At 45.2% G+C, this 26,563-nt stretch overlaps 1 protein-coding gene across 2 annotated transcripts in view; it reads left to right on the forward strand.

Annotated features, from left to right (window-relative positions):
• Positions 1-26,563, forward strand: part of LOC139276105 (capZ-interacting protein-like) — a 74,310-nt gene that overhangs the window by 35,701 nt on the left and 12,046 nt on the right. For both annotated transcript variants that reach the window (XM_070893594.1, XM_070893593.1), the window contains 2 exons: positions 19,732-19,839; positions 21,500-21,601. In XM_070893594.1, coding sequence (XP_070749695.1) covers positions 19,759-19,839; positions 21,500-21,601 — 183 coding nt within the window. In that variant the 5' untranslated portion in view covers positions 19,732-19,758. The remainder of the gene's footprint in view (positions 1-19,731; positions 19,840-21,499; positions 21,602-26,563) is intronic.

Consider the following 26,563-nt stretch of genomic DNA (forward strand, 5'->3'; position numbering starts at 1 on the left):
TACATTACACTCAGTCCCTTCTTCCAAGTCATTCGTATAGATTGTAAATATTTCTTAACTATTTTTAAATGAATCCTCCCCTCTGCTCCGAACTCGCACTCTTTCCAAACTCCGGAATAAACCATTCTGTTTAGTTGGGGTCCCAGCACTGATCCCTGCAGCACCCACTAGTTACTGGTTGCCAACCCGAGAATGAACCATTTATCCCGACTCTAGAGAAATCTTGACAGATCGGAAAAGCAGGTTCTCTGCACATGCGCATTGCACCCCGATAACCGGCGCTTGCGAGGCCTCGCCAGGTCAGTGCGCACTTTGTACGGACCCGGTGAGACTGCAGTTTTAGGCCCATTATTTTACACAGCAGGAATATGTTTCTTGCCAAAAAGCAAATCAGTTTTAAAAATAAAATACAAAAACTGATATTCTCTGTTTGAAGCCCTACTGCTGTGTTACCAGGCCAGGAAGTTGACATCAGTAGTTTTCCTTTGTGTTAACTATCTCAATGTTACCGTCTGATTATTGTCACTTTTTTCAATGGACCTAATTCTTAGACCCACATTTGTTTTAGTTTTGTAATGTAACTTCTTATCGCTTATTTTTTTTCTGCAATATTTTATACACATAGTGAACACTTCATGTTTCTTTTCTCACAGCAATCAGATGTGAATACTCACAGCTTCCTCCAAACCAGTAATGCAATTAAAATGTCCACAGAGAAACACAACCATGTAAAAAGTGACTGCTTTTATAATGATCTTACTCCCGAATGATAGATCTTGTGTGCTTCTGTGAAGAAACCAATATCATATTGGAGTAGAAAGCTACTGATTATTCTACCTGCATGATAGCACTAGGCATTAATCTAAACATTACTGATTTTAAACTGAACTTTCTCGAATGCCTTTTCTCAATTTATTTCACTTTTGTGCAATATTTGGATATTGGAAATAACTTGATTGGATATTTACATTAGGGATGGCATATCATTTTGCTCATTGTAACCTGCTGGTTGTGATATTTCCTTCAGTATAGTATATATCGGAAATGTAGTAAACAATGAGAAGGATAGTAACAGATTTCAGGAGGACATAGACAGTCTGGTAGAATGGTCAGACACTTGGCAGATGAAAATTAACGTAGAAAAGTGTGAAATGATACATTTTGGGAGGATGAACGAGGAGAGGCAATATAAACTATAGAGTACAATTCTAAAGGGGGTGCATGAAAAGAGAGACCTGAGGGTATATGTGCAGGCACAGAGAGACCTGGGGCTATATGTGCAGGCACAGAGAGACCTGGGGCTATATGTGCAGGCACAGAGAGACCTGAGGGTATATGTGCAGGCACAGAGAGACCTGAGGGTATATGTGCAGGCACAGAGAGACCTGAGGGTATATGTGCAGGCACAGAGAGACCTGAGGGTATATGTGCAGGCACAGAGAGACCTGAGGGTATATGTGCAGGCACAGAGAGACCTGAGGGTATATGTGCAGGCACAGAGAGACCTGAGGGTATATGTGCAGGCACAGAGAGACCTGAGGGTATATGTGCAGGCACAGAGAGACCTGAGGGTATATGTGCAGGCACAGAGAGACCTGGGGCTATATGTGCACAGATTGCAGGGCAGGTTGAGAAAGCTGTTTTTAAAAAAAAAAAAATATACGGGATCCTGTGCTTTATGAATAGAGGCATAGAATACAAAAGCAAGGAAGTTATGATGAATCTTTATAAAACACTGGTTCGGCCTTAACTGGAGTATTATGTCCAATTCTGGGCACCGCACTTTAGGAAGGATGTGAAGGCCTTAGAGAGGGTGCAGAAAAGACATGAGGGATGAGGGATTTCAGTTACATGGAGAAGCTAGGGTTGTTCTCCTTAGAGCTGAGAAGGTTGAGAGGAGATTTGATAGAGGTGTTCAAAATCATGAGGAGTCGAGACAGAGTAGATAGAGATAAACTGTTCCCATGGGCAGGAGGGTTGAGAACCAGAGGACACAGATTTAAGGTGATTGGCAGAAGAACCAAAGGCGACATGAAGGAAAACCTTTTTACGCAGTGAGTGGTTAGGATCTGGAATGCACTGCCTGTAGGGGTGGTGGAGGCAGATTCAATCGTGGCTTTTAAAAGGGAATTGGATATGTAGCGAAGAAAAAAAAATTGCAGGGCAATGGGGAAAAGGCGGGGGAGTGGGATTAGCTGAAGTGCTTGTGCAGAGAGCTGGCACGGGTTCCACTGGCCTCCTTCTGTGCTGTAACCATTCTATGATTCTAATTCTGGGAATATATATATTGCTTTTAATGTATTAAAATGTCCCAAGGTGCGTCATCACAGGAGTGTTAGCAAACAAAATTTGAAACCGAGCCATATATGAGGATATTATGGCAGAGATAGGTTTAAAGAAGGAAAGAGAGGTGAAGAGGTTTAAAGAGGAAATTCCAGCGCTTAGTGCCTCGGCAGCTGAAGACTGCCAGGAGTGGAGCAATTAAATTTTGGGATGTACAAGAGGCCAGGATTGGAGGAGCACAGATTTCTCGGAGTGTTGTAGGACTCGAAGAGATTACAGAGATGGGGAGTGGCGAGGTCATGAAGGGATTTGAAAACAAGTTGAGAAGGCTGTTAAAGCACAGGGCTTTATTAATAGAGGAATAGAGTACAAAAGCAATGAAGTTATGAGAATTTTTAAATCGAGGCGTTGCTTAACCGGGAGCCAATGTAGGTCAGCGAGCACCGAGCTGATGGGTGAATGGGACTTGGTGCGAGTAACTAAGGAGAAACTGTTTCCAGTGGCAGACTGATCAGTAACCAGAAGATTGGCAAAAGAACCAGCAGCGACATGAGAAAGCATTTTTGTTTACACAGAGTTGTGATCTGGAATGAACTACCTGAAAGGGTGGTGGAAGCAGATTCAATAGTAACATTCAAAAGAGAATTGGATAAATACTTGTAGAGGAAAGATTTACAGAGGAAAGAGTAGGGGGAATGGGATTCATTGGTTGGTTCTACCAAAAAAGAGGTGGCACAGGCATGATGGGCTGAATGGCCGCCTTTTTCTGTATCATTCTATGATTCTATGATAGTGAAGCTGCATTCAGTGCAAGTTAAAATGTTACTTCGTCAAATTTGCCCATCCTTTTTCACAATGTGCTCTCTGCAAAAATCAAACACACTGAGCAAATCTGAGTGACCATGAATAATATAAAGACTCTTAAAGGCTGAATCTTAATTTTATAGAATCATAGAATGATACAGCATACTCGGGAGTCATACTCCCTTGCTCAGTTACCTTAAATCTGTGTCTTCTTGTTACTGAACCTTCTGCCACTGAAAATAGATTTTCCTTATTTACTCTATCAAAACCCGTCATGATTTTGAACACCTCTATTAAATCACCCCTTAACCTTCTCTGCTCTAAGGAGGACAACCCCAGCTTCTGTAATCTTCCCACGTAACTGAAGTCCCACTGGTACCATTCTAGTAAACCTCCTCTGCACCCTCTCTAAGGCCTTGACATCCTTCCTAAAGTGTGATGCCCAGAATTGGACATAATACTCCGGTTTAACCAGTGATTTATAAAGTTTTAGCAGAACTTCCTTTTGCTTTTGAACTCTATGCCTCCATTAAGAAAGTTAAGGATCCCATATGCTTTTTTAACAGCCTTCTCAACTTGTCCTGCCACCCTCAAAGATATGTGTATGTACACCCCCAGATGTCTCTCTTCCTGCACCCCTTTTAAAATTGTACCATTTAGTTCATATTGCCTCTCCTCATTCTTCCTACCCAAATGTATCACTTGTCACTACTCTACATTAAATTTCATCTGGTAAGTATCTATCTATGGCCTCCTGAAGTCTGTTACTATCCTCCTCACTGTTTACTACATTTCTGGCAAAAATGTTTCAAAATGCAAACCCATACCTCCATGTGCTGAGAGTGTCTCTCTTCTGCGGTGTACCACAAAGAAGGCGGGGAATACTAATTTAATGCTTCACCCAGGCACGGCCCAAGGAATTTGTTTATTTTAAGTCACTCTGCCTGATGAACTATGCAGTATTCATTTCCTCTCGACTGCTGACAGCACATGTTATTTTTTGCTGAACATAATATAAAATCTTCCAACTGTAAAATATTTCAATTACATCTGATGTCCAAATTGTCTTTTTTTTTAAAAAAGGAAACTGAGATTTATTTTGGAGGAATTAATTTTAATGTATGAGTTGCTGAAAAAGATTATTTGTTCACTGTCACACCTCTGGAATTCTAGTCATATAAACATTCAACAGAAATCCATTGAAATGAGATAGGAGTATTTTCTTAGTAATGTTGCCAAATAGAATAGCTGAAACAGTGTGATCAGATTCTGTGAAGCAGTGTTGATACCAAAACATCTTATCAGAATAAATTGGCCCACCCTTGTGGTGGGATGGGAATGGTGGGATACAGGAAAATGAAATCAATGGGAGCAATTCTCCAAAATTGGGTGGGACTGTGACCGAGGATGTCTGAGCATATGGCTGGTGAGGCCTATCACTGCCCAATCGAGATTTCCCTCTTCTCATCCCTATCAAAACAGCCGCTGGCCATGCCATCCCTGCCCACTGCATGCAAATAGTTGTGGAGGTGGAGTCCAGAACCCTGTCAGAATTTCCTTCTTTGTGCAGTAAAGGCCAAGAGTTTTCCATGGGTGTGGCTTTCTCTCCTTCCAGTTGGCCCCAGAGACTTACTGCTGATTGCCTTGGTTTTGGCTGAGGCATTCAATGCAAACCTCCCGCTCAACCTTCGAGATGCTTCTGCTCATTTATGGTCCCTTGCCACATCTTATGTTGCCGCAGCATTCCCCAGTACAGACCCGCCAGAGTTTTCTCACTCACACTGATGGTCTGGGTCTCTATGGCATGCATGTGCAACTAACCTCCGCCCAGGAAAATAGGAAGGATTTGGGATAGATATGGACAAAAGTCTTGACCCACGGAACTCCTCCTCAGAGGAGAATTCCACCCCCACCCCATTGTGCCCTGTCAATCTAATGGAGTTATACTTGGGGGAGTGGTTCTTCTTTTTAGGGCCAGACTTTTATGGGGTCATGTCCAACCCTTCATGTCTATCCCAGCCCTGGGTTGGGGCTCATTGCACAATCCCTGTTGAAATGGTGAGGTGGTGGTAGGCCACACTGCCTGACGTTTTATTGACATTCTCTGCTATGATCCCACAAGATTTTGGGTGGGATCATGGAACAGAATTCCCTCTATAGTTTCACGGATATGGGATAGAGGTCATTAGTGGTTTCAGAAGTGTTTGTATCTGATTGAGCTAATATGGACTGAACTTGAAGAAAACAGGTGGATAGCTTTTATGGGCTCCTATCCCAGTTGTTCTAGCACTATATTTAACCACAAGGATAGATGGAATCTAATTATATAGTTACTCCCAGGCAGGAAACACTGATACTCTTAAAATGTCAAACTAGCTTTTAGCAGAGTGAGAATCTTCCTGACTCGCAAAGGAAGAGGCTCAAAAAGATTATCTGAAATACTGTACGTCTTTAGTGCTTTTAGGAAGTGCATAACTTGAAATACTTTTCTGCTTTTATATGACACAATCAAAACAGAAATCGGTAAATAAATAGGAGTAAAGTTTATACTCTTATTGTTTTGCACATACACTATTTTTGTATGTGGAGGGTCTTAAGTAAACTCAGAATTCATATTTAATACATGACCCAAATATTTCCTTGGACACAGATATAACTACTGTTTAAACTAGAACAAATAATACTTGTGCCCAAAAAACAGGGATAACTAGATGTGCTGTTTTGTTTGGAGATAGAAAGCATATGCCATTTGAAGTTGCAGTAGACTTGGGTGTACCTGCATGATCTTCTCCAAACAAAATGTGATGTAAACTGTCCGGGGGCTGGGGGGGAGGGGGAGGGGTAGGAGTCAGGGGCTTTATCCTCCTCTCCAAAATTTATTTGATGCATTTGCAGGCAGACTTGTTATATCGAGGGCTGAAAATCTGCAGCCCTTTCAATGCACTCTTACTGTAACTTGAGCCAGGGCCGAGATATATTGGCCTAGTAATTGGTTTGTGCAGGCCCATGTTATGACCTGACAGTGGGACTTCTACCCACCTATCAGCTCCAGTGCTGACCCTGCAATAAATTGTGGGGCTAACTCATTTGCATATCCTTTGGCATTTCAGTATCAAAACTGCCATGTAACAAGAAAGCACTGGTGGGGTTTGGAAATCAGGAGTGCCGTTTTCAAAAAGCAAAGAACGGCTGAAGATTAAATTATTAGGCTAGGGGAGCAGCAGGTAAGTGGGAAAGTGTTTGGCACAGGAGCTGACTGTCAGGTAACTGTAAGGACTGCAGATCAATGACCAGGCAAGGTAACATACTGGTTGCTGTCTTTTCTTCCTCCGGCACCGTGGGCAGTAACACATTGTTCATCCTATAAAAGTTAATAGCCGCACAAGTAACCCTTCGCATTGCGCTGTGGTAAAAACAGTCAGTAACTCTAAATAATGGACCATAATTTGTGGCCCCTACAGGCACGAACTAGGTTTGGAAGCCCCACTAGGGGCCGCACAAGTTCCGAATTTTCTCACGCAAAGCGCATGCACGAAAACACGGAACTTGCGATCTGTCAAGAACTTGACAGATCCAATGCATCACTGGGAAAAGGGCATCCATGGGCGGAGATTTGGGCTATTTGTCCAACTTCTGCCCAGCAAATGCCCGTGAAATTCTTACGCCTGGTAAAAGCATTTAATTTGCGGATTGGAGGCATTTCCCCGCAGGAAGCCTCCAAACGCAAATTCAGGGCCATTATGTTGCTAAGTCTCTGAATAGCAATTACTTGCATGAAGCACATGGTCCTCTTGTTAACAGTTTGAAACCAGCAGAGCGCTATTACATCGGTTCTCTATCTGACACTCGCCTGACACCACCATCCCTCAAAGGCTAGCCCTTGCCTAACGTCTTGTCTGACACGCCTGATATTCAATTCTATTGAAGTCAATAGAGCTGAATATCAGGCCAGGCGTATATCGGGCAACTGATGAAATACCGCCTGTTTTATATCGTTGCCTATATCCAATCTCAACCCTTGTATTTTCATTTTATTGTACCGAACCTGCCTTCACCCAACAAACCACTTGTAATGTTAACAGTTGAACCCTTCGAGGATTAAAGAAATGCCATTCTTTTGTATTCATAGCGCATTCAGAAAATACAGCACAGCAATCCAACTAAGTTCTGAAAGGGTTAAACAGTCTTGCCTTAGTGCTGATGTTGGCTTTTCTGGAAATCTCTCATCATAGAGGCTGGGCTTCCTGTCATTGTTTTCCGTTTGAACTTCAAAGATTATTGTGAGAGGCAATGCAGATGGCTGAGTCTAATAGGGGTCATTTAAAAATATCACTGGTGCTACTGCCCATGAATTGCAAAGATGATCCAGCCATGTAAGCACTTACTGCTTGAGCACCTTTATCAGCAGGTCGTGTGAACCTAAAGCTCCCAGCAGTGCACTGACAGCTGAATATATTTAAACCACAATTATTCTATATATACCCCACACGTGGAAAGAAAAATATACTCCAAGACAAAGGTGTGGACAGGATGCATCAAATGGGGGTATAACTAGTTGGGTGTTGGCTGCTAAAGACAATAAATTGCAAGCAAATTGACTGAACTGAAAACCAACAACTACCGTTTTCTCTACTCATCCAGTTACAGTTTAACTTTGAACGATCCCTTGTGCTATAAAACTATGGCGAAATGTCAATTGAACAGTGTTACACTGCTGAGGATTCTGGGTGATGATGCCCATTATACTGTGAACGTCTCATAATTGTTTTTGGTCAATGTTTTGTTTTGAATAAGGTGAAGGATATCACTAATGGGAAAGAATACACTTCTCCATTGTGGGGACCCAACACTAGCATCGAGCACTCGCTGGTCCACAGGTCAAGCAGTAATTTCAATGTCATGCCCCATCAACATGCCTTAATCCTAGGCTCAGTAGTACACCTTCTAATATAGAGTGCGTTTATTTGTAACACCTAAAGCTCTGATTGGGACCCCTTAATCACAAGACCCGATTGCTGATTGGTTCCCTCGGAGGATAAGACACACCCAGCAGTTTCTCTGGAATATGTAATTAGAACCGCCCTGTCTCCGTAATCAGTGACTTTGCAAAGTGTAATTCGAGCCATTCTGACTGCCGACTCGAGACAGAGCAGAGCTCACTTGGAACAGACAGAGCTCACTCTCACAGGTTGAGACCTTCTCCTATCCCGCCCCCCCCAAACAAGTTCTGCCCCTATCCCCCACCGTCCAAGTGCCTCTCCACCCCACCCCCCCAGCCCAAGTTTCTGACCGCTCTCTGCCCAAATTTCTGACTCTTCCCCCCCCCCCCACCACCGCCCGCCCCCACACCCAAGTTCCTAACCTCCCCCTGTCCAAGTTCCTGACCTTCACCACTCCCTCCACCCTCCCCCACCCCCCCCCCCACTCCACCCAGTTTCCTGAACTTCTCCCCCTGCCCAAGTTCCTCCCTCATTGGATTCATGACCTCCTCCCAACAAGTTCCTCACCTTGCAGCCCCCCCAACCCTCACAGATGGGACATTGTGTGTGGGTCACGGATTGTTGACAGGTTTATTGGATATGAAACGAATAAGTGAGTGTCGTGACTTCCGGATTTTGTCCATTCCAATGATGTCACTTGCCACACGCACTGAGCATTCCAGGAAATCAACCAAGTGTAGGGGCTGGAGGGGAGAACATGGTGTGGGTGTAAAGAGGATGGGGTAGGAAGAACGTGATCCGTCTTACCATTTGAATTACATTCTCACTGTCAAAACATTCCCCCCCCCTTCCCTTTAAACCTGGATCACGTTCTTCCCCCATCCCCACTGTGCTCTCCGTGTTCCTTACCCCACCTACCCAACGAGTTCCTCACCTCCTCTCCGAGTTCTCTCTCACTCTCTGTCGGTCTGTCTCTCTCTCAATCTCTCTCACGCTCTCTCGCTCCCCCCGCCCCTCCCATACTCTCGCTCCCCCCGCCCCTCCCATACTCTCGCTCCCGCGCACGCGCTCTCGCTCCTGCGTGCTCACTCCCACGCTCGCTCTCTCTCTCGCTCCCGCGCGCTCTCTCTCTCGCTCCCGCGCTCGCTCTGCTCTCGCTCCCCCTGCTCTCTTTCTTTCTTTCTCTCGCTCTCTCTCTCTTTCTCTCCCCGTTATTGTAAATAGCTGTGGTCCCAGTATTGAGCCCTGCGGCACCCCACTCGTCACTGCCTGCCATTCTGAAAAGAACTCGTTTATCCCGACTCTCTGCTTCCTGTCTGCCAACCAATTCTCTATCTACGTCAATACATTACCCCCAATACCATATGCTTTAATTTTGCACACTAATCTCTTGTGTGGGATCTTATCAAAAGCCTTTTGAAAGTCCAAATACACTACATCCACTGGTTCTCCCTTGTCCACTCTACTAGTTACGTCCTCAAAAAATTCTAGAAGATTTGTCAAGCATGATTTCCCTTTCATAAATCCATGCTGACTTGGACTGATTCTGTCACTGCTTTCCAAATGCGCTGCTATTTCATCTTTAATAATTGATTCCAACATTTTCCCCACTACTGATGTCTGGCTAACCGGTCTATAATTCCTCATTTTCTCTCTCCTTCCTTTTTCAAAAAGTGGGGTTACATTAGCTATCCTCCAGTCCATAGGAATTGATCCAGAGTCGATAGACTGTTGGAAAATGATCACCAATGCATCCACTATTTCTAGGGCCACTTCCTTAAGTACTCTGGGATGCAGACTATCAGGCCCTGGGGATTTATTGGCCTTCAATCCGAACAATTTCCCTAACACAATTTCCTGACTAATAAGGATTTCCTTCAGTTTCTCCTTCTCGCTAGCCCCTCGATCCCCTAGTATTTCCGGAAGGTAATTTATGTCTTCCTTCATGAAGACAGAACCAAAGTATTTGTTCAATTGGTTTGCCATTTCTTTGTTCCCCATTATAAATTCACTTGATTCTGACTGCAAGGGACCTACGTTTGTCTTCACTAATCTTTTTCTCTTCACATTCCTATGAGGCTTTTGCAGTCAGTTTTTTATGTTCCCAGCAAGCTTCCTCTCATGCTCTATTTTCCCCCTCCTAATTAAACCCTTTGTCCTCCTCTGCTGAATTCTAAATTTCTCCCAGTCCTCTGGTTTGCTGCTTTTTCTGGCCAATTTATATGCCTCTTCCTTGGATTTAACACTATCCCTAATTTCCCTTGTTAGCCAGGGTTGAGCCACCTTCCCCATTTTATTTTTACTCCAGACAGGGATGTACAATTGTTGAAGTTCATCCATGTGCTCTTTAAATGTTTGCCATTGCCTATCCACCATCAACCCTTTAAGTATCATTCGCCAGTCTATTCTAGCCAATTCATGAATAGTTAAATCTGCAATTGGAAAGAAACAGCTGTGGGATTTTTTTCGAAGAAATAATGGATTACTAATAATGAGAATCAAGACTTTGATTTTTCTGTATGCAGTCACTAATTTAATAATTCTGTGCAAAACAAGAGAATACTATTCAGCCCTAGCATTTAGATTTCCATTTAAAATCTACACAGATCATTCTCATCTCGATCCTACCTTAACATTAAGGTCATATCTCTTCCACTAAGATCCATAATTTTTTTTTGTCTGTATTTGCCGTTAAATTATAATAAGCTCTGAAAATTGATTTATATCACGGCATTCATTACATTTTTTCATAAAAGTAATGCACCACAGATGTGAGTTTTGATCCACAAAATCATTAAAAAAGGAACGAATGCCTAAAACGAATGCAGGCTGCCAGCTATGGTGTGTGATTTCTTTACCATTTGTGACCTTGACCAGCATAACTGACTTACAACTTATATACGGGAGAAGGGATACAGGGGCAGAGTGAGAAATGGGAATTAGAGTGGGAGCTGGCTCTTGCGGATTAAAAATACCGGCATAGACCAGTTGGGCTGAATGGCCTGTTTCTGTGCTGCAGTTTCTATGTAATTATGTGGTCTGGTTCCCTTGTGTAAAATTCATGTATCACAGCTGGTGTCCATGTTTCTCCTATGAATTTGCTGCAATTACTAGAAATCATGTCGTGTGATACATTTACAACTTTGAAACTTATAGTAATTACTTTACTTCACTTGGAAAGAGAACTATAGAAATATCTGTAGCAAAGTGGGAAATGCTGAAAACACTTAACAGGTCTATGGAGAGAGGAGGCTGGATTCATATTTCAGGTCAAAGAACTTGCAGCCTTTCTAAGGTTGGGCACAGATGTTTTTTTAAACTTTTAAAACCTGCTAGGGCATCTAAACCTTGTATCTCGGGCTGGTCTTTTTGACCTCGCTGCAAAGCGAGACCTCCGATATGTGCCTGTCAATGGTAGGGAAACAAGGGGCTTCCCCTATCCCACAAACTATTGGGGTCTGGGGTGGTGCTGGAAAGTGGGCACATCTTGGCACTTATGCCGAGATACAACACCAAACTCTCCATGTGGTGAACCCTCTGCAAATATTGACACAAACTAAGGACCCCATCCTAATTTACAAAAAAGTGTCAGCTACCCAAAGAATAGCAGTGTGATCAATACAGATTTGGCAGGCCATTCAGTTAATTTTGGCTCATCCACCCAGAAAAATAGTTCCCTCCCCAAACACCATCCAATAGGTTCTTGAGTGAATGTGAGACGGGAATGACTGGCAGCTTCTTATCATCGGCAAGTGGTTCTTCTGTGGCTGAAGTTATTTGAATGCTTTGTTTAGCTGTCCTCTGGCATGCATTCAGTATCAATGTGAGCTGCATATAGTGACCCCACTATTCCTGGCCAGAATGGAGATGATTGGGTTATTTCTCCCGTCAGTCACACCTGGAGTCACACTGTTGTAAATGACTAGGATTGATTTTACATACACCATTTTATTATGTAACTATCCTTCACACGCTGCATTTTGTAGGAGAAATTGCTGCAGTTCTGTTTGTTGCAGGCTCTCTTGAACTCGACTTAAATAGCCTTTGTTTGTTGTAAAATACATTGTTTGGCTGTAAGTCCCACCCTGCCTTCAGCTCATTGGCTGACACAGTGGTATCAATCGATATTCCGCCTAATATGAGAAGTGGAGCCTTTTGAGCCGCTGAAAAGATTGTCAACCCTATTGTAAAGTTTTTGTCTCCACCACTATTCCTGAAGTCTATTCCAAGTGTTGATTACACTCTCCATGAAGAACATACTCCTAACATCAGAAAAATAAAAGCCCATGGGATCTAAGGGAAAGTGGCAAGTTGGATCCAAAATTGGCTCAGTGGCAGGAAGCAAACTGTAATGGTCGATTTAATATTTTTGTTACGTGGGAGGCTATTTCCAGGGGGTTCTGCAGGACTCAGTACTAGCTCCCTTGCTTTTTGTGGTATATATAATGATTTAGACTTCAATGTAGGGGGTATGATTAAGAAGTTTACAGAAGATACAAAAATTGACCGTGTGGTTGATAGGGAGGAGAAAAGCTGCAGACTGCAGGAAGGTATCAATGAACTGGTCAGATGGACAGAACAATGGCAAATGTAATTCAATCTGGAGAAGTGTGAGTTAATACAGTTGGGGAGGGCTAACCAGGCAAAGGAATATACATTAAATGGTAGGATACTGAGAAGTGTAGAGGAACAGAGGGACCTTCGAGTACATGTCCACAGATCCCTGAAGGTAGCAGGACACGTAGATAAGGTGGTTAAGAAGGCATACGGGATACTTTCCTTTATTAGCCAAGGCATAGTGTATAAGAGGGAGGTTGTGCTTGAACTGTATAAAACACTAGTTAGGCCACAGCTAGAGTATTCCGTACAGTTCTTATTGTGTTCTGAACACAGATGAGACTGCACACAGGGAGGTTAAAGTAACAGTGACCTCAGTCTTTATTAAGACACTCCAGAGTGAGGAACAGGCCTTAGGGGCCGGTTTATATACAGTGCTTCCAAGGGATGCTGGGATCCCTTGGGACTTCAGGGGATGTGCTCCCTGGTGGTGGAATCTGGGAGTGCATGCTTTACAGATACACATCACTCTTTTCCGCCCCTCCCCCCCGGCCACCAAAGTCAAAGTGAAAACTATTTACAAGGTGAGGCGGTCAGGAGCCTTTCTTTCCCTGGTGGACCGCCTCGGTACAAATGTCTGTTCTGGTCTGTTGGCTGTGCTGGCGTGTTGTTGGCCCTGCAGGGCTGCTGGGAGAGCCTGGCCTTGCTGGGCTGTTGGGCGTGATGGGTTCAATTTCCTGGTCTGTGGTGGGGTCGTTGATCCTTTGGGTGTGTGTTGTGGGCTCGAAAAAGGTGGTGTCTGCTGTGGGTTGTTCAGGGCAGTCTGTGAACCGCAGCCTCGTTTGGTCCAGGTGCTTTCTACAAATTTGTCCATTGTCTAGTTTTACTACAAACACCCTGCTCCCTTCTTTAGCTATCACCGTGCCTTCGATCCACTTGGGACCATGTCCATAATTTAGCACATACACAGGGTCATTCAGATCAATTTCCCGTGACACAGTGGCGCAAACATTGTTTACATTTTGTTGCTGCCGCCTGCTCCCAACCTAATCATGCAGGTGGGGGTGAACCAGTGAGAGTCTGGTTTTAAGTGTTCTTTTCATGAGTAGCTCAGCCGGGGGCACCCCTGTGAGCGACTGGGGTCTCATGCAGTAGCTGAGCAGTACTCGGGACAGGCAGGTTTGGAGTGAGCTTTCTGTGACTCGTTTAAGGCTCTGTTTGATTCTTTGTACTGCCCGCTCTGCCTGCCCATTGGAGGCTGATTTAAACGGGGTCGAAGTGACATGTTTCATCCCATTGCGGGTCATGAATTCTTAAAATACGGCACTGGTGAAACATGACCCGTTGTCACTGACCAGTATGTCAGGCAGGTTGTTAGTGGCAAACATGGCCCTCAGGCTTTCAATGGTGGCAGTGGCGGTGCTTCCCAACATTATTTCACATTCAATCCATTTTGAAAAACCATCCACCACCACCAGGAACATTTTACCGAGAAACGGGCCCGCATAGTCGACATGGATCCTCGACCATGGTCTGGAGGGCCAGGACCACAAACTTAATGGTGCCTCTCTGGGTGTATTGCTCAACTGAGCACACACGCTGCATTGCCGTACACAGGACTCTAAGTCAGAGTCGATACCGGGCCACCACACGTGGGATCTGGCTATCGCTTTCATCATTACTATACCCGGGTGTGTGCTGTGGAGGTCTGAGATGAACATCTCCCTGCCCTTTTTGGAAAGCACTGCGCGGTTACCCCACAACAGGCAGTCTGCCTGAATGGACAGCTCGTCCTTTCGCCGCTGGAACGGCTTGATTAGCTCTTGCATTTCAACAGGGATGCTGGCCCAGCTCCCATGCAGTACACAGTTTTTTACTAGGGACAGCAGAGGATCTTGGCTGGTCCAAGTCCTAATCTGGCGGGCCGTGACAGGTGATTTATAATTTTCAAACGCTTCCGTGACCATCAACAAGTTTGCAGGCTGCGCCATTTCCACCCCCGTGGTAGGCAATGGTGGCGGATGGTATAATTATAAGCTGATAGCGCGAGTGCCCACCTTTGTATGCGGGCTGAGGCATTAGTATTTATCCCCTTGTTTTCAGTGAACCGGGATATGAGGGGCTTGTGATCAGTTTCCAGCTCAAATTTGAGACCAAACAAATACTGATGCATTTCTTTACCCCGAACACACACGCTAATGCCTCTTTCTCAATCATGCTGTAGGTCCTCTCTGCCTTAGACAAGCTCTTGGAAGCACAGGCGACAGGTTGCAACTTCCCCGCAACATTAGCTTGTTGTAATACACACCCGACTCCGCACGATGATGCATCACATGCGAGCGCAAGTCTTTTACACGGGTTATACAATACAAGCAGCTTGTTGGAGCATAAAATATTTCTGGCTTTCTCAAAAGCAATTACTTGGTTTTTTTCCCCATACCCAGTTCTCACCTTTACGCAATAACATATGTAGGGACTCTAAGAGGGTGATTAACCCCGGTAGGAAGTTACCAAAATAGTTGAGGAGTCCCAGGAGTGACCGCAGCTCCATGATGTTCCTGGGCACGTTCTTGATAGCCTCTGTTTTGGCGTCTGTGGGTCGAATGCCGTCCGCCGCAATCTTTCTCCCCAAAAACTCCACTTTTGTTGCCATGAAGACGCATTTCGACCTCTTCAGCCGCAGCTCTACGCGATCCAGTCGCTGGAGGACCTCCTTCAGGTTTTGTAGTTGCTCGACGGTGTCCCGATCCGTGACCAATATGTCGTCCTGAAAAACTACCATGCGTGGTACCGACTTGAGTAGGCTCTCCATGTTTCTCTGGAAGATCGCTGCAGCTGACCGAAATCGAAACGGGCATCTGTTGTAGATGAACAGTCCCTTGTGCGTGTTGATGCAGGTGAGGCCCTTTTGAAGACTCCTCCAGCTCCTGCATCATGCAGGCTGAAGTCAGGTCGAGCTTGGTGAATGTCTTGCCTCCTGCCAGCGTCGCAAACGGGTCGTCTGCCTTAGGTAGCGGTATTGGTCCTGTAGCGAGAAACGATTAATAGTTACTTTATAATCGCCACAAATCCTGACTGTGCCATCGCTTTTGAGTACTGGAACAATCGGGCTGGCCCACTCGCTGAATTCCACTGGGGAGATGATGCCCTCGCGTTGCAGCCTGTCCAGCTCGATTTCCATTCTCCCTAATCATGTGAGGTACCGCTCGTGTCTTGTGGTGAATAGGTCGTGCCTCTGGGACCAAGTGGATCCGCACCTTCGCCCCGAAAAAGTTTCCAATGCCTGGCTCAAAAAGGGAAGGAAATTTGTTAAAAACCTGGGTACATGAGGCCTCATCGAAATGTGATAGCGCTCGGATGTCATCCCAGTTCCAGCGGATTTTGCCCAGCCAGCTCTTTCCTAGCAGTGTGTGGCCATTGTCCGGGACAATCCAGAGTGGCAGTTCGTGCACCGTGCCCTCGTAGGTGACCTTGACCATGGCGCTGCCCAGGGCAGTGATGAGCTCTTTGGTGTACGTTCTCAGTTTCGTGTGGATGGGGCTCAGGGCTGGTCTGAGTGCCTTGTTGCACCACAGTCTGTCAAACATCTTTTTACTCATGATGGATTGGCTAGCGCCAGTGTCCAGTTCCATGGCTACGGGTAAGCCATTCAATTTTACGTTTAGCATTATAGGTGGCCATTTCGTCTCAAATGTGTGCACCCCGTGTACTTGAGCATCTGCTTCCTCTCTCTCGGGCTCGAAATTGCTTTGATCCACCATGGACCGATCTTCCTCTGCCACGTGGTGGTTAGCAGGTTTTGCAGAGCTTGCAGCTCTGTTGTTCCACAGCTCTTGCAAACATACCCTTTGAAGTGGCATGAATAGGCTGAATGGAAGCCTCCACAACAACACCAAGGTGTGAATTGCCTTGCATTCATCCTTTGTTGGGGACTCTGAGTCATCTGGGTCACTTGAGGCCTGCTGGCAGTTGCAGAGTCGTGGGTTCTGTCCTGTACATTTCTGCTCGCAAACACAGTTCCAGTTAAGTTACGAACATTGCTAGCACTTGTGTGCTGAGAGATTTGTTTGGTGTTATCACTGGTGGACATAAACACCTGTGCTATCGCAATGGCCTTACTGAGGATCGGTGTCTCTACAGTCAAACGTTTTCGTAGGATGGTCTCCTGGCCAATGCCCAGTACAAAAAAGTCTCTGAACATCTGCTCCAGGTAGCCATCAAACTCACATTGTCCTGCAAGTCGCCTTAGCTCAGCAACGTAGCTCGCCACTTCCTGACCTTCAGATCGCTGGCACGTGTAGAACCAATACCATGCCATCAGCATGCTCTCCCTCTGGTTAAGATGCTCCCAAACCAGTGTACACAGCTCCTCATACAACTTATCTGTGGGTTTCACCGGAGCCAGAAGATTCTTCATGAGGCTGTAGGTCGTTACCCCGCAGACCGTGATGAAGACCGCTCTCCTTTTTGCAGCGCTTCCTCTTCCCTCCAGCTCATTGGCTACAAAGTACTGATCTAGCTGTTTGACATAGGCTTTCCAGTCCTCACCCTCCGAGAACTTCTCAGGATGCCCACAGTTTGCTGCATCTTTGCGTTGGATTTGTATACTCGTCGCCAGTTATTGTGTTCCTAACACAGATGAGGCTGCACACAGGGAGGTTAAAGTAACAGTGACCTAAGTCTTTAATAAGACACTCCAGAGTGAGGAACAGGCCTTAGGGGCCGGCTTATATACAGTGCTCCCAAGGGATCCTGGGATCCCTTGGGACTTCGGGGATGAGCTCCCTGGTGGCGGAACATGGGAGTGCATGCTTTACAGATACACAACAGTTCTGATCACCACATTACAGGAAATATGTGATTGTACTGGAGAGGGTACAGAGGAGACTTACGAGGATGTTGCCAGGACTGGAGAATTGTAGCTATGAGGAAAGATTGGATAGGCTGGGGTTGTTTTGTCGAGAACATAGGAGGCTAAGTGGAGCCTTGATTGAGGTGTATAAAATCATGAGTGGCCTAGATAGGATGGATAGGAAGGACCTATTTACCTTCGCAGAGAGGTCAATAACCAGGGGCATAGACAAAGTAATTGGTAGAAGGATTAGAGGGAAGTTGAGAATTCCTTTCACCCAGAAGGCAGTGGGGGTGTGGAACTCTGCCTGAAAGGGTGGTAGAGGCAGAAACCCTTATCACAAGTACTTGGATATACACTTGAAGTGCAGTGACCTACAAGGCTACAGACCAAGAGCTGGAAAGTGGGATTAGGCTAGATAGCTTTTTTTCGGCCGGCACAGACCTGATGGATCGAATAGCCCCCTTCTGTGCCGTAAATTTCTATGATTCTATGATCAGTTCTAAATTTGCCCCTTACCGGTTTGAATCTATGCCCCTTGTCCTATGGTTTTCATTTGTTTGTGTATACTTCGATAAGGTTTTGCCTGAATCACCTTGTTTTATGACCAAAGAGCCCCCGGTTTCTCTAATCTAACCTGCTATCTTAATCTTTTGGTGCTGGGGAGCAGCCTTCTCGTGATAAATTTGCAATGCATGTCCAGCACTCCTTAATTAGGCATCTCTTTTTTGATACTCAGTCACCCCTGCAGCTTAACACTTCTATGACGGGATGGACCTTCATAAACTCCAGAAGCTGCATAGCTCCATGTCTATACCTCAGGCATCACAACTACACTCTGAGGGAAATTCACTTGGTCCTCCATTTTATCTGGACAAAGCCATGGGAAAAAATGTACAATACAGAATTCATGCAACACTGTGTTTGGGGTCCATTGCTTGGCTGTTTGGGCAGATACCTGCCTTAACCCCAGTGGAATGGCCACAAACTTTGCCGGGACCCAAAGTGCTGGGTTCTGAGCTTGCATCAAGGTTTTCCAGTGGCTTTGTTTGTGTCCGGGGCTCCATCGGTCCCAAACAAGGTTACTAATAAATGGGATAGGTACTTGCTAACTTACTCTGCCTCGGCGACCTGGCGTCAGATTGGGGGCCAGGAAGCCCAGTCGAATGAAGCATACCTGAAGGGGAAAGAACATGGGAGTTGTTTCAAAGAGCTGGCACAGGCACGATGGGCCGAATGGCCTCCTTCTGTGCTGTAAGTATCTATCTATGAAGTGGATCCCACCAGAGGGAGGACAATGGTCTATGCCAGGGCACTAGCCTAGAGCCCCAAAGAAAATGCATGTCTGTTTTCAATTATTGACATTATCATCCCCAGACAAAGGGGGTGAAAAGGATGGCAAAATCGTCATTCTGTGAGAGAGAACTGGGCAACCCCCCATCTCAGGAATGTAGTATCCTGCCTGTGTGGGCTGTTGGGCACCTAAGGTGTGCCTGCCGATCTCATGCTAATTAAGTGCCACCCCCCTGATGCAATGTAACCTGGCAGGGTTAGCACTGGTGGCATGATGTCGGTGTGACTGCTGGGATGATCTCTCCAAGCAGTTTTGGGGTCCTATTCTCTTGGTCTCATTAAAGTTTTGGCATTTGTGGCTGGTGTCATAGAAATCAAGGTAAAATGTCATTTTCATTTTCCTTCCCTCCCCCAATTTCCCCAGCATAATCCGTGCACTTGTTGCTACCACCTAGCTGAATGCAACTGGATTTCCTGGTTCAACTTTGTTAAATGGCTTGTGTGAGCACTGGGTGAAAAACAGCAGTCTAAAGACTAACAACCCTTCTGGACTGCACACTCAAAAGCTTCCCAGGAGGGTGCTGGCTGCCCTTTTACAGATCGTGTGTGCTGAAGGGACAGTCCGTAATCCCTCCCACCCAGTTGCCTTGCACATTCTTGGGGCAGGAGGATTCCCATGCAATTCCAGGGGCAGCATTATGGCTTAACCCCTACATTAGTTACCAAGAATTAAAATACTTCTATCCATGCTGGGGAGTCTCAGGAAATTCACGTCAAGCACAAAGTGGACAGAAACTCAGTGTTAGATTCATTAAACATTTGTCTGCTGTAGTGACAATCATCATTTCCACCTTTGTATCTTTTAAAGAGTAGTTCAAACTGTCACTGTAATGACTCAACACAATTGAATATTTCCAATATTGTACAGCCTCCTAATCTGACCAGAAATTGTTATCAATAAGTGAATTTCCTCATTTGTATTGTTGCTCTTTTCCATTTTAGGAGAGCTCGGGAGACACAATCCAAACCATGGAAGAAAAGCCAATGTCAGTTGCTGCACTAGCTTCAAAATTCAGTCACAAAACAAGCAACACCTTGGAAAAGGATGCGGTAAGTATTCAAATCATTAAACTGATTACATATGAAAACAATAAAACTATCAGAGGGTAAGTAAATCGAGATGTAGAGGTGGTTTTACTTAATTGGAACTATGTACAACAACAGGCAATATTAATAATGGTTCTATCATTAAAAAACATAGGCCTTGAAATTACGTTGTACAAAACTTAAGATACAAATGTTTAATCGGATGAAATTCCTTGTTCCATTTCCAAGTAAATGGGTCAACACTTCCCTAATTTCTCACACACACACACTAAGCATTCTTCTCCTGGCATTATTTAGAGGTCACAGACTATTCAACTTTATACTTGCTTCTCAAGAAATCCACATCTTTTAAAAATTAAATAATTATAGAGTCACTTCTGAATCCCATCCAGACCTGACACTTGTAGCTCAGGCAGCTGCAACATTCACTACTCAGCATCTGACCTGTATATCCCATTGAAAAAAAAATGGTTTTTGGGATGTGGGCAACACTAGCGAGGCAATGTTTCCCACCCCTTGTTGCCCACAGAGCATTAAGAATTAATCAACCATGTAATGTGGCTGGAGTCACATATAGGCCAGACCCTTTACTTAGTGAACCAGTTGGGTTTTTACAAAAATCTGGCAAATTTTTAATGGTCATTTTCTGGTGGTAAGGGAGCCCACAAATTACCAAATGCTTCTATTCAATTCATGACTTGCAACAGCAGAATTTGACCTCTCAAAGGCTGGGCTGCTAGTTGTAATGTATTTGCATCATGGGTTCTTTGCTTAAGAATTCATAGCAACACATTGCTATTAAGAACTACAAGGGCATTAGAACCCACAAATTTCCAAATAAAATGTTAACGGAAACTTATTTCAAATTAAAATTTGGTTGTCGGGCGTGATGATGCACACCAGTCCCTTCGGTGCCCACCTCTTGCGGAAGGCCGCGAGCATACCGGTGGACACCGCGTGCTCCATCTCCAGGGATACCCTGGTGCGAACATAGACGCGGAAGAGAGGCAGGCAGGTAGTCGGGCTGAACGACCCCCTCGACTGCCCTCTGCCTGCAATAGCTCTACAACTCTTTTGTTGCAAAACAAAAATAAATGTTAAATCAAGTGCCCCCTTATTAAAGTGGGGGGGGGGGGGGGGACGACACAGTCCAAACACTTTTCAGGTGCCCTTTTTTTGGAGTTTTTTTTGGGGGGGGTTTTGTGGGGTTTTGGGGGTTTTTTTAGGGCACCGAGAGGCAACTTATATAAGTGCCCCCTGACTGGAGGGGACACCAAAACCGGCAATAAAAACAAATTAAACTTTAAAACATATAAAATCAAATTTGGTTGCCGGGGGTGATGATGCACTCCAGTCCCTCCGGCGCCCACCTCTCGCGGAAGGCCGCGAGCATACCAGTGGACACCGCGTGCTCCATCTCCATGGGCACCCTGGCTCGGATGTAGGCGCGGAAGAGAGGCAGGCAGTTAGGCTGAACGACCCCCTCGACTGCCTGCAGTAGCTCTACAAACCTGTGAGTATACTCTCAGGTGCATACATTATAGTCCAGTACCACAATCATTAAGCTACCACATCCCTGAATTACTCACTGAAGGACTTAGGGATATTCTGAAAAAATTGAAAGGTGCTGCTTAAATGCAAGGTTGTTCTTTTCTTTCCTTAGAAACAACTCAAGGGACCAGTTCGTAAAAAGCCTCCTTGCTCTCTTCCTTTGTGTGGTCTTAAGATTAACGCAAAAGCAGAAACAGACCATAATGGAGATGAGGTAAAATATTCATGTTTAGATATCTGATAAAGCAACCTACTTATCTTGAGACTATCATATGCAGTTAACCCATAAGTGACTTTAACCCTCAAACGCTCAAATTTGCAGGGCTGCGGGGGAGTGGGACAAGCTGAGGTGCTCTTGCAGAGAGCCAGCATGGGCTGGACAGTCCTAATGGCCTTTTTCCATTCTGTAACTGATACGTCCTTACTATACAGTATAAATGCACACGAGGCCCATGCTTGAGAGAAAGGCAGTCTGTGACCTGTCCTTTATTCCTTAGCACTCAAGTGATGAAGGTCCAGGTTAGGAGTGTCTCCCACAAGTTCACCACCTTGTGGTCATTGTTCTCACAGTGTATAACTTAGGTCAGATTATACATGGGTTACAATACTGGTTGAATACATGACATCACCTCGCCCCCAAAGTCTTATTGGGATCACAGTTTGAGTCTCTCTGGTGGTTTACGCTCTCTTGCAGAACGCCTGAGTTGGGGCTCCGGTTTTTGGGTACTGGCCTGAGTGTCTGCTGTTTGTGGTGCCTCAGGCCTGTCCGGACTGCCCACAGTGACTGGGCTCTCCTCCCTTTGGTTCCGATGTTCGGTCACCTGTGGTGGAGTGAACTCTATATCGTGTTCTTCCTCTGCTTCTTCTATGGGGTTGCTGAACCTCCTTTTTGTTTGATCCACGTGTTTGCGGCAGATTTGTCTATTGGTAAGTTTAACTACCAGAATCCTATTTCCCTCTTTGGCAATCACAGTGCCTAAGAGCCATTTGGGCCCTGCAGCGTAGTTGAGGACAAAAACAGGGTAATTTACATCAATACATCGCACCCTCGCATTCCTGTCATGGTGGTCATATTGTGACTGGCGCCTGCCCTCAACAATTTCTTTCATGCTGGGGTGTATAAGGGATAACCGGGTTTTGAGCGTCCTTTTCATTAGCAGCTCTGCGGGTGGAACCCCCGTGAGCGAGTGTGGTCGGGATCTGTAGGCCAACAGGAAGCGCGATAAGTGGCTTTGTAGGGAACCCCCTTGGATTCTGAGCATCCCCTGTTTGATTATCTGCAGTGCTCGTTCTGCCTGGCCGTTTGAGGCCGGCTTGAACGGTGTCGTTCTGACATGGTTAATTCCATTGCCTGCCATGAAGTCCTGGAATTCAGTGCTTGTGAAGCACGGGCCATTGTCACTGACCAAGATGTCCGGTACACCACGGGCGGCGAACATTGCCCATAGACTTTCTACCGTGGCAGAGGATGTGCTTGAATTTAAAATGTCACACTCGATCCATTTGGAGTAGGCGTCTACTACAACCAAAAACATTTTTCCCGTGAAAGGACCTGCGTAGTCCACATGGATGCATGACCAAGGCTTGGCGGGCCATGGCCAGGGGCTAAGGGGGGCTTCCCTGGGTGCATTGCCCAGCTGGGCACATGTGTTGCACCTGTGAACACAAAGTTCCAGATCTGCATCTACCCCTGGCCACCAAACTTGTGACCTGGCAATTGCCTTCATCATGACAATGCCCGGGTGCTCATTGTGGAGTTCTCTGATGAACACCTCTCTGCTCATCTGGGGCATGACTACGCGGTGTCCCCACAGTAGCCAATCGGCCTGAATCGAGAGTTCATCCCTGCGCCTGAACCAATACAGGGAGCCAGAGGGAAACAAAAAGGAGACAAAAACAAAAGACAGAAAAGAGATGAGTAAAAGTGGAGGGCAGAGAAACCAAAGGCAAGAAACAAAAAGGGCCACTGAATATAAAAGGACTGCAGGAGGGGTCAAAACTAAAAATCATGGTTTAAAAACTAGGATGAAAACACTCTACCTAAATGCACGCAGCATTCGAAATAAAGTAAATGAGTTGACGGCACAAATCATTACAAATGGGTATGATTTGGTGGCCATTACAGAAACATGGTTGCAAGGTGGCCAAGACTGGGAATTAAACATACAGGGGTATCTGACGATTCAGAAAGATAGGCAAGAAGGGAAAGGAGGTGGGGTAGCTCTGTTAATAAAAGATGATATCAGGGCAGTTGTGAGGGATGATATTGGCTCCAATGAACAAAATGTTGAATCATTGTGGGTGGAGATTAGAGATAGTAAGGGGAAAAAGTCACTGGTCGGCGTAGTTTATAGGCCCCCAAATAATAACTTCACGGTGGGGCGGGCAATAATCAAGGGAATAATGGAGGCATGTGAAAAAGGAACGGCAGTAGTCATGGGGGATTTTAACCTACATATCGATTGGTCAAATCAAATCGCACGGGGAAGCCTGGAGGAGGAATTCATAGAATGCATACGGGATTGTTCTTAGAACAGTATGTAACAGAACCTACAAGGGAGCAAGCCATCTTCGATCTGGTCCTGTGTAATGAGACAGGAAAAATAAACGATCTCCTCGTAAAAGATCCCCTCGGAATGAGTGATCACAATATGGTTGAATTTGTAATACAGATTGAGGATGAGGAAGTTGTGTCAGAAATGAGCGTACTATGCTTAAACAAAGGGGACTACAATGGGATGAGGGCAGAGTTGGCTAAAGTAGACTGGAAACAAGGACTAAACGGTGGCACAATTGAGGAATAGTGGAGGACTTTTAAGGAGCTCTTTCATAGTGCGCAACAAAAATATATTCCAGTGAAAAAGAAGGGCGGCAAGAGAAGGGATAACCAGCCGTGGATAACCAAGGAAATAAAGGAAAGTATCAAATCAAAGACCAATGCGTATAAGGTGGCCAAGGTTAGTGGGAAACTAGAGGATTGGGAAAATTTTAAGCAACAGCAAAGAATGACTAAAAAAGCAATAAAGAAAGGGAAGATAGATTACGAAGGTAAACTTGTGCAAAACATAAAAACAGATAGTAAAAGCTTTTACCAATATATAAAAGGGAAAAGAGTGACTAAAGTAAATGTTGGTCCCTTAGAAGATGAAAAGGGGGATTTAATAATGGGAAATGTGGAAATGGCTGAGACCTTAAACAATTATTTTGCTTCGTCTTCACAGTGGAAGACACAAAAACCATGCCAAAATTTGCAGGCCACAGGAATGTGGGAAGGGAGGACCTTGCGACAATCACTATCACTAGGGAGGGTAGTGCTGGACAGGTTAATGGGACTCAAGGTAGACAAGTCCCCTGGTCCTGATGAAATGCATCCCAGGGTATTAAAAGAGATGGCGGAAGTTATAGCAGATGCATTTGTTATAATCTACCAAAATTCTCTGGACTCTGGGGAGGTACCAGCGGATTGGAAAGCAGCTAATGTAAAACCTCTGTTTAAAAAAGGGGGCAGACAAAAGGCAGGTAACTATAGGCCGGTTAGTTTAACATCTGTAGTGGGGAAAATGCTTGAAACTATCATATTAAGGAAGAAATAGCGGGACATCTAGATAGGAATAGTGCAATCAAGCAGACGCAGCATGGATTCATGAAAGGGAAATCATGTTTAACTAATTTACTGGAATTCTTTGAGGATATAACGAGCATGGTGGATAGAGGTGTACCGATGGATGTGGTGTATTTAGATTTCCAAACGGCATTCGATAAGGTGCCACACAAAAGGTTACTGCAGAAGATAAAGTTACGCGGAGTCAGAGGAAATGTATTAGCATGGATAGAGAATTGGCTGGCGAACAGAAAGCAGAGAGTCGGGATAAATGGGTCCTTTTCCGGTTAGAAATCAGTGGTTAGTGGTGTGCCACAGGGATCAGTGCTGGGACCACAACTGTTTACAATATACATAGATGACCTAGAAGAGGGGACAGAGTGTTGTGTAACAAAATTTGCAGATGACACACAGATTAGTGGGAAAGCGGGTTGTGTAGAGGACTCAGTGAGGCTGCAAGGAGATTTGGATAGGTTAAGCGAATGGGCTAAGGTTTGGCAGATGGAATACAATGTCGGAAAGTGTGAGGTCATCCACCTTGGGAAAAAAAACAGTAAAAGGGAATATTATTTGAATGGATAGAAATTACAACATGCTGTGGTGCAGAGGGACCTGGGGGTCCTTGTGCATGAATCCCAAAAGGTTAGTTTGCAGGTGCAGCAGGTAATCAGGAAGGCGAATGGAATGTTGGCCTTCATTGCGAGAGGGATGGAGTACAAAAGCAGGGAGGTCTTGCTGCAACTGTATAAGGTATTGGTAAGGCCGCACCTGGAGTACTGCGTGCAGTTTTGGTCACCTTACTTAAGGAAGGATATACTAGCTTTGGAAGGGGTACAGAGACGATTCACTAGGCTGATTCCAGAAATGAGGGGGTTACCTTATGATAGATTGAGTAGACTGGGTCTTTACTCGTTGGAGTTCAGAAGGATGAGGGGTGATCTTATAGAAACATTTAAAATCTTGAAAGGGATAGACAAGATAGAGGCAAAGAGGTTGTTTCCATTGGTGGGGGAGACTAGAACTAGGGGGCACAGCCTCAAAATACGGAGGAGCCAATTTAAAACCGAGTTGAGAAAGAATTTCTTCTCCCAGAGGGTTGTGAATCTGTGGAATTCTCTGCCCAAGGAAGCAGTTGAGGCTAGCTCATTGAATGTTTTCAAGTCAAAGATAGATAGATTTTTAACCAATAAGGAAATTAAGGGTTACAGGGAGAGGGCGGGTAAGTGGAGCTGAGTCCACAACCAGATCAGCCATGATCTTATTGAATGGCGGAGCAGGCTCGAGGAGCTAGATGGCCTACTCCTGTTCCTAATTCTTATGTTCTTATGTAAATGGTTTAAATTCCTCAGGGCATGCCCTGTACGTGGCTGCCCAGTCCCCATTCAGGACACATTTCTTGACTAGAGACAATAGCGGGTCTCTATTTGTCCAGACTTTAATCTGTCATGGGTGAGCCTTCGCTTCCGAAAGCTTCAACAGCCATGACCATCTCAGCAGCATGCTCGGTAGCCCCCTCAGTGGTGGCTAGTGGGAGCCTGCTGAGTGCATCGGCGCAGTTTTCGGTGCCTGGTCTGT

This window comes from Pristiophorus japonicus, chromosome 11 (genome assembly GCF_044704955.1).
Source record: "Pristiophorus japonicus isolate sPriJap1 chromosome 11, sPriJap1.hap1, whole genome shotgun sequence".
NCBI classification, from domain to species: Eukaryota; Metazoa; Chordata; class Chondrichthyes; family Pristiophoridae; genus Pristiophorus; species Pristiophorus japonicus.